We start from the raw sequence: 9,593 nt of genomic DNA on the forward strand, positions 1-9,593 counted from the left end.
TTGTTTGTATATATTTTCAGAGTTGTTTTTTTTCTTTATTTTATTTGATTATTATTATTATTTTTTATTTTAGTATGTATGAGATCATTCATCACTATTACCTATTGCCCACAACTGTGTTGCAGATTGTAATATATATCAATAAATAAATCTATCAATCAAAAAAATATCACCATCGAATATGGAATAGAAAATAAAATACACTTACTGGATAATCCTTTGATTAGAAACGTAAACTTATTGTGTTTCAAATAAAAAATTAAAGATGTGAATAGAAGGTTTGGTGAACAATTAGAGTTGGGCAAAAATTAGCTTTGAGTAGAAACTACTAGCTAAAATTGCCATGGATACGATATTTATTTATCAATGGTTCATTCATGAATAAGGGTCGTTTCCATGGCAACATTATCTATTAGTTTTATATTATAGAAAATTCCTTGAGTATAGAAACCACACTCATTAATATGATATAACACATTTCGTGTTGGAGGCTTTCCACCACTAATAGGATCAAATATGTCAAACACAAAAATAATTTTTCAGATGGATCGTAACTATGAATAGAACCATCTTCTAAGAATAAAATTGTTAACAACAAATAAATAAATTAGACCATTTTAACTTAAAACGATGTTTCTATTAGTAAAAATATCCTGGCTTTCTTAGCTGAGTTCATGCTATCAAGAGCAGTTAAACGACTGACGACAAATGAGCTTCCTATAAAGAGAACGAAAACTAATTTATAAACTTTCGCCTCCGTCGTTATTTCTGGACGGAAGAGAAGAAAACAACTAAGATATCCAAGAATTATGATAGCCGTCCGGAAATATACTGGAGATTAACGAAGTTCTGAAAGAGAGGGACGGCCTGTTAGATATAAAAAAAAACAAGGAGAATCGATTCTTAAGAGAAAAAACAAGTAGCCCTATCTATCAGAGCTATCATTAATTTTAATAAAAGTTGACGTAGGTAGCACCGGGCCGAAATATGGGATCGGAATGCCTAGTCCTGAAGGATGAGGAGGCAAAAAACAACCGAGTCCTCAATAGGAAAGAAAGGAACGGGATTTTTTCCAACCTTTGGCCGCCGCGGGTTAAGTGCCACTCAATTCGTTCCTACCTGGTCGTCGCACAAAAAAGAGCCTATCATAGCATATCTCCGTGTGCTCATCTGATCAGTTCGTCAGTACCTGAGCAATATGGAATTCAATGAAAGGTATTTAAAGCGTCGAGCATCATCATCATGAATAAATCAGTTCTAAACTGAACTCTTAAATTGGATCATACGACACAAATTATACTCAACATGTGACCCACCGGTTTTTTGTGGTGCCCATCTGGACCCTAGTTCATAATATAGGTATAATTGGAGAAAGATAGTCTGGGTGGCGGTCAATAAAGGTTTCAAAATACTGACTGGAGAAGATGGTCGGGGGGGGGGGATGCGGTTAGCAAAAAACACATAAATAAACAAAAAATATTTATTTATATGTTTCCACCTAAGTTTCATGTCTTCATCAGAGCTATAGAACAAAAGAGATAACAACCATCATTTAGAGAAACATAAAATTGAAAATAAATATTATACTAACATATTTGGAATTATACAAAATATTGAATTGAATAATACAAAATAAATTATTGATAATTATGAAATTAGACAGTAGTAGATTGATAACAGTGAAAGATAAAATATAATAATTGGAGAAGTTTGTCAGGGGGTGCGATCAGCAAAAAACAACATAAATAAACAAAGCAATATTTAATTATTTTATGCTGACGTTTCGACCTGAGTTTCAGGTCTTCATCTGGGGTTATGGCGTAGAAGGTAGGCCTAAAACTGGATGATAATGAAATTATAATGAAATATAATATTTTGTAGGTAAGAAGAGACTATTCTCCGAGACTCGTGGTTGCAATTCAAGATCAGGTTATTGCCAACAAATCATATAGGGAGCATGAGCCAAAAGACGCAACAGCGTCGGATAAGTGTCGATTATGCTCGGTAGCACTGGAATCAATCCAACATATCACTGGAGGATGTGGAGTGGTGGCTGGTACTGAATATCTGCAGAGGCACAACAATGTGGCAAATATTTTACATCAGACACTGGCGATAAAGTATAACTTAATTGAAGATAAGAGCTCATACTACAAGTACTAACCAAATAGACGCCTTCAAGAAGGTCCTCTCAAGCTCTATTGGGATGAATCAATAATTACGGACCATACAGTACCTCATAATAAACCAGATATCCTCCTTATTGATCTAAGAAAAAAGAAAGCAGTACTTATTGATGTCGGAATCCCAAACGATAATAATATAAGCTCTACTGTGGGAAAAAAACAATGGAAATATCAGGAATTGAAGGAACTGTATCACTTGGAGGGAGTTACCACAACTCCAATCATAATATCCACCAATGGCCTCGTACCAGAATCGACAGTGGCAGGAGTGAATGGTTTGGGAGTGGCTGTTGATGTACTAAGAGAGGCTCAACAGTCAGTTCTCTTAGACACAGCACGTATAGTGTGAAAGATTTTAAACATTTGAAAAGAGAAAATAAATAAATAAACAAAACATGAAGGTGGTTGGAGTTCTAGGTCCCCAACCTCAGATATATAATCCGCAATAGCGACAAAAACCGTATAATAATAATAATAAACTATTTATTCAAAATAAATAATTAATTTCTATCCATTTTAGTTTCAAAACATTTTATTTTTCTTACAAGTCCGACGTTTCGGCCTATCCGGCCATCCTCAGGGATGATCTACCACAAAACAGCTTTTATTACATGTATGATCCTCAAACATTTCAAAATACTTAACATTATTATTTGTAATTTATCTTACCTTAATACAGTTATATTAGTCTTGATAAGAATTTTACTAATGAAATGAAGAGGAAAATTGACAAAAGTATAGTTAAAATAAATAATTTTAATGCTTGAACTGAGTGGAGGAAGGTTACAAGCATTGTTGTGATAAAGTTTTTAAGGAATAGTGACTGTGATAAATGATTTTAATTTTGGTTTTAAGTGAATATTGACTACTTAGGTAATTAAACATATGTGGGATATACTTATTAACAAAAAATATATATTTTACCTAATGTTTTTAATGTTTCATAGAAATTATTGTTTTGACCTGGGCAGAATAGCCTGCATCGAGTTAGAGTTTTTGAATTATATAATTCCAAATCTGTATTAAGGTAAGATAAATTATAAATGATAATGTTAAGTATTTTGAAATGTTTGAGGATTATACACGTAATAAAAGCTGTTTTGTAGTAGATTGTCCCTGAGGCCGGATTGGCCGAAACGTCGGACTTGTAAGAAATATAAAGTGTTTTGAGACTAAAATTGATAGAAATTAAATTATTTATTTTAATACTGGAAGATTATTGATTGACCGTGTGTAAAGATGAAAGGAATATGGTCCGGGTGCGGTCAAAAAAGAACAAAAAAATAGTAATGGAAGATTATTGATTGACCGTGTGTAAAGATGAAAGGAATATGGTCCGGGTGCGGTCAAAAAAACTCAAATAGTAGAACTACACTATTTTAATGAGCCAACGTTTCGCCCCACGTTGCAGGGCTTTTTCAGGGCTATTTTGAGGGCAGTCAAAAAAAAAAAATTACCAGTCTCAAGAAAGAGTTTAAGATTATAAATTAAACTATTTATTCTTAACTAAATTCTAATCTTCCAGTAAACTATTTATTGTTAACCAATGTTTTGTCCCACTTTCCAGGGAGTATTAATTTTGGAATTTTTCCAGAACTATGTTGTAACTTTTATGGTAAGAATTTTTCGTCACTTATGTTAAAACACATCCAGTTTACGAATGATTCGTACAAGCCTAGTATTTGCAGTAAATACTAACCTGGCCGATCCAGCGTAACATTTAGTTGATCAAGGCCAACTTGACACATAAATGTCATACATTCATCAAAATCAAGATGGCTGCCATGGAAGAAACTCCACACTCCAAAGGACTAATTAAATATTGGCCCGGATGACAAGGTGACGCTATCGATCAAAGACAGATACGGTTGGCATTGGCCCTCACTCCCTAGCTAATATAAATCAGACAGCTCAGCGCCTTCCCTGATAATGGCTGTCCCTGTTAATAGGGCAATTAAAGAGTTTGATATATCGGGCGAGGCCCAACCTTTGGTGCCCTTTGTTCTACACCAGCCTCCGTGTAGTCGTTATGAAAGTTAATACTACTAATAACTTTATTTTTTTTTTTAATCATTTATTTTTCGTTATTTACAACTGTATACATATATACACATCAAGTAAATTTGCTGTAAGTGATATTATGACATGATACATGTGGAGAATCTACCCATTGATAGAACTCCAAAAACATTTCTAGAGGAGATGATCCCGTGGCCATCTTCTTTTCAGACGCCTAGGAGGATTACTAGGTAATGAAGGAGAAGCCATGTTAGAAACAAGTGGATTTGGATGGTTGTGAAGTTTTCCATGGAAGGAATGGTAATTGTGACAAAGTAAGGATTTTACGAAGGATTTTGGACTGTAAGGATTGAATTCGGGAGGAATTTGATGGTTTAGTGGAGCTAAAGCTCAACTCCGTATGTCCAGATAGGTTTCAAACATCCTTATAATAGTCATGTAGATCAGTCTTTTGTAATGGATTGGCAATTTAGACCGTTTGTCTAGTAAATGTAATAGTCGAAATCGACGAGCAGTTTCCTGTCTTTTCAGTCTTGTATGAGGATTCCATCTCAGTCGTTTGTCGAGATGTAGTCCTAAGTAACGGATCTGTTCGACAGGAATAAGTGGGGTATTATTAAAGGACAATGTGGGGCAAGACTAGTTTACGACAAAGTGTAAATGTGATTTGGTGGGATTTAATCCTCCAATTTTGGCACCATTTCTCAAGGGTGGTGATGAGTTGTATCTTTTTATGTTACTAATATTGCCTTTACTATTAAAATTATTCATGTAGATAAAATATTAATGTCACGAACAATACAAACACGTTTGTTATCATTATGTAATTATTCTTAGTATGTAGTTTGCTCCATTGCATTTAATATTCCTTATTTACTTTTAATGGGGAAAAAAGCCTAAGAAAAAATCTCTACTATGGGAACATGACGATGAGACTTCTCAAACGAGCCTGAACTAGAAGCTTACACCGAAGAAGAAATGTATACTTATATGATTAATACCTTCTTATCTTTGGCTTCTAAAGAAAATCCTAGTACCACCAAATATTCAATCGATATCGAAAGAAAAACAAAAATATTAAAAGTGAACATATATTTATCAACTTCTCATCTAAAAGATTCTTTCTATTTATGAAGGATATCCATTCCTGACTTCCATCTTACTCCCGATCGAGATATCCCTCGTTGGACGTTATAAGGGATTCGTTTTTTATACGCAACTGATTAAAACAGGTGATCAGAAACACGTCAATACTCGATTAGGATTTGGGTTATTGATAAATTGAAGTTTTGCGTAATATCGAGTATATTGAGTATATCGGGTCTGGAGATAATCCCGGAGGGATAGAACGTTGGGTTCTGATGAGTATCTACTTCCAGACCGAGCATCATTGCTTTATCTCGAAGCCGCTTTCCGTTCGTATTCGTCATTCTACAACCCCATAGAGTGTAGTTACTATTTAAATCACCTAATAGAAGTGTATCAGAATCATAAAAGACATTTTCGAAATCCCTTTCTAACATTTATTGTATAATACCTATATTGTGTTCATTGTATTATCCTATCTCTATTTTTATCGGTATATAATATTATGTAAAATTGGAGAAGATGATCGGGGGTGCAGTTAGCAAAAAGAACATAAATAAACAAAAAAATATTTATTTATGGCAACTTTTCGACTTGAGTTTCAGAATTTTATCAGGGAGGTTAGCAGTAAATCCTGGCTAAATCTGCTAGTTTTTAAATAAAATAAATAATTTTTTGTTTATTTATGTTCTGTTTTGCTGACCTCACTTCCGACCATTTTCTCCAATAAGTAATCTACGGTCAACTATCTACACCTCAATATTATGTATTCTATCCTTTAATTTATATTTATTTTTTTCTAAATTGGATACTTCTTATAGTTAATTATCATATTTTTTTATTTCTTTCATGTATTTCGCGTATTTCAAATAAAACTGTTAACGGTCGCCTCAAGCAAATATCATAAAAACTACTACTCCTACGAAGGTAAACGTCATAAACTATTTTATAGTATATTAAATTAGCTTTAATTTGAGTGCTAATAGACATCTGTTCGTCGAATGGTTTTTGAGATATAGATTCTTCATCAAATATGCTTTGGACCCACAGAAGCTTTGTCCAGCTTGTGATGGAACGGCCCTGGAGGATTGTTTCCATTTTTTGACAAATTGCCCTGCGTATCATGAGAACCGAAGCTAAGCGATATTAGCCGAAATCAGTTGTATGAATTTCTGTCTGTACCCTCAGGATTGAGCTTAAACTGTTTTTTATATATGTAACGCAAAACCTTTTGCTTAGAGCTGGACACCTATCCTCCCAATAGTAGGTATAGTTTTTGTTTTGTTTTTTAATATTATTAAATATGAAGTGACGTTTTCGTTTTATTGTTTTATTCTAACGAATGTAGATAGCCCAGCTTAGGTATATTGTTCATTATTAGTTTATATAAACGATCTTTAACTTATCATTTTTGTAAAATTACTACAATTGATTATCTATTTCATATATTTCACAGGTTAACTCTATTTGGTCATAAACTACTTTATAGCTCATTAAACTAGCTTTAATTTGAGTGCTAATAGACATCTGTACGTCACATAGTTCCTGAGATATACATTTCTCAAAATAAATTAACTAACTACTCATATTTTAGTACATTTTTATGAAATGTTGCTTTTTAAAAGTCTATATCTCGAGAATTATTGGACGTAAATAGATCTATTAGGTCTAATATTTCAGCAAATTTATTGTTCTTTAAATAATGTTCTTTTAGATTTTCTAGTGTTGTTGGTAGTTTTATGATATAGAGCTCCGAATGAAAAATTAATGTTTTTTTATGGTTTTGAAACAGCCGCCATTTTTATTGAAAATGAACATGATTAAATGAAAAATAAAATTCTATTGTTTTATGTTACAAATGGTGTAGTGGGTGACCGAAAGAAAACATTATGATTAGATTTTTAGTAGAATTTTGTATGACTGGGCTATGGAGATTGTAGATCTAACATTGAGGTGGTTGATGATGATGTGAATGTAAACTATTGCTAGATGGATTACTTCCTTCTTCCTTCTTCCTCCCGCATCTCCAAGCCTCTCCTATCTCTGCTGCTGGGAACCACTGAAGTAACTCTACTCACTCATGTGGATATTGATGATTAGTGAAAAAAATAAAGGATAGACCCTTCTCTGGTTGAGACAAGATAGCTATCTCTCACTCATCTGGCTTGCTTCTCTTACCACCAAGAACGTTGGAGGAGGCAAGCTTTTGATGCTGGCCACATGGGCGCTACTGGTCCAAAGCCTTTCTGATTCAACCTTTCCGTTGCCGTAGGTTAGCGGAACACTGCCTATACTTGGCAGACTCAAAAATTTATACTAGTAATTATCTGCAGTTTTCATGAATGTAATGAAAAATTGGGGTGAAATAACTGGCTTGTTTTCCACCCGGCTCTTGTACTAAACGGTTTTACGAAAAATTTCGAGGACATCCCAAAAAAGTTAAGTGTTAGGTTAAAGTTAGTTTTAAATATATAGAGCGTTTTTTTAAACGTTCTAAATAATTTCCCATTCCGCTTACCTATACTTGGCAGACTCATCAATTTCGACTAGTATTTATACCTAGTTTTTATTAAAGTAATAAAAAATAGGGTGAAATATCTTTTTTCTCCTCTTGGGCTCTTGTATTAGTTTTAAAGTCAGATAAATGGATCTTCGATAAAGCTTACTCTTAAAATATTCACATAGAAGACGCTTACTAATCTCTAAAGAACAAAACTAAAAAATAGTAGTAACAATAGAGATAGCATATTATATGATTATATTAAATTAAATAGTTTCACTAATAGAACTTTTTTTAATGATTAATAAAAACGCTAAGTTATTCACTTACCTGTGTTTCGGTGACGGAGAGGAGTTTCGCCATCTCCGCTCGCTCCGTAGAGCTAAGGTACTTCTTCACTTCGAACTGCCGCTCCAATTCGAAGATCTGCCTTCCTGTGAAGGTCGTTCGGGCCTTTTTCCGCTTCCTTTCGCCCTCTTCCGAGGAGGCGTCGGACGAAGGAGATTCTTTCCTCGACCTCTTCTTGGCAGGTTCTGAAAAGGGAAAAAAAGATTTAATATTAGAATAAGATTAATGGAATAATCATGTTTGGAATATTTCAAGTAAATGTGCTTGGACATACAATTCGCAAGATTTATAGAAAAATAAAATTAGATATTTCCTCATTTGTTGTTGTTATCTGGGGCTGTAGGGCGTAAAACTCTGAGGTCATCAACGCCCATGTTTCGCGCTTTATAACTCTATTTCATTTATATTTATAATTCTATTTCACTTATATATATTTTTCTCATTAATTATAATATGTGATTATATTATTTCAATTTCTTGAGACAAGGTAATTATTTATTAAATAAATCAAAACTTGTATCCTTTTTTGTCTCAACACTTTTTATTTTTCACCAGTCCAACGTTTCGGCCATTTTAGCCATCCTCAAGGACATCTTCAATTATAATTTCTTCCTCACATTAAATTTAGAGTTAGGAAGAACTTTAATAATTGAAAATGAGGTGTAGATAGTTGACCGTAGATTAATGATTGGAGAAGTTTGTAGGGGGGTGCGGTCAGCAAAGAACAACATAAATAAACAAAACCATATTTATTTATCTTATGCCGACGTTTCGACCTGAGCTTCAGGTCTTCATCAGGGGTTGTGGCGTAGAAGGCAGGTTTGTAACCAATCACGAGATACGAAAATGTGTAAAAAAAAATAAATAAATGGTATATGGTCCAGGTACGGTTAAATAAAACTCAAATAGTAAATTGGTGTACTATTTTTATTTGAGCCAACGTTTCGCCCCACGTTGCAGTGCTTCGTCAGGACTAATAAGAAAAATTAAAGGTTATAAACAATAAATGAAAACGCTAATAATAAAAAACAAAGATAAGAAATATTAAAGAAAGTACAAATTAAGAGATGAAAAGGTTTGATTTTATTCTTATCCCTTTATTGTTATTTTCCACTTTTTTTTTTTTGTACTTTGTCAAGTGTTTGTATCTTTTTTGGCCCTGACGAAGCCCTGTAACGTGAGGCGAAACGTTCGCTCAAATAAAAATCGTACACCAATTTACTATTTGAGTTTTTACCCCATGACCTCTTGCCCTACAATATCCTTTAATAATACCCCACTTATTCCTGTCGAACAGATCCGCTACTTAGGACTACATCTCGACAGACGACTGACATGGAATCCTCATACAAGACTAAAAAGACAAGAAACTGCTCGTACATTCCGACTATTGCAACATTTACTAGGCAAACGGTCTAAATTGCCAATCCATTACAAAAGACTGATCTACATGA

At 33.6% G+C, this 9,593-nt stretch overlaps 1 protein-coding gene across 1 annotated transcript in view; it reads right to left on the reverse strand.

Moving 5' to 3' along the window:
• Positions 1-9,593, reverse strand: part of LOC136797218 (homeobox protein HMX3-A-like) — a 443,108-nt gene that overhangs the window by 174,587 nt on the left and 258,928 nt on the right. Inside the window, exon 2 of the mRNA XM_067053184.1 lies at positions 8,122-8,324. Coding sequence (XP_066909285.1) covers positions 8,122-8,324 — 203 coding nt within the window. The remainder of the gene's footprint in view (positions 1-8,121; positions 8,325-9,593) is intronic.

Source organism: Halyomorpha halys, unplaced genomic scaffold, assembly GCF_000696795.3.
Source record: "Halyomorpha halys isolate HHAL.00 unplaced genomic scaffold, Hhal_1.1 Scaffold16.1, whole genome shotgun sequence".
In the NCBI taxonomy this organism is placed as follows: Eukaryota; Metazoa; Arthropoda; class Insecta; order Hemiptera; family Pentatomidae; genus Halyomorpha; species Halyomorpha halys.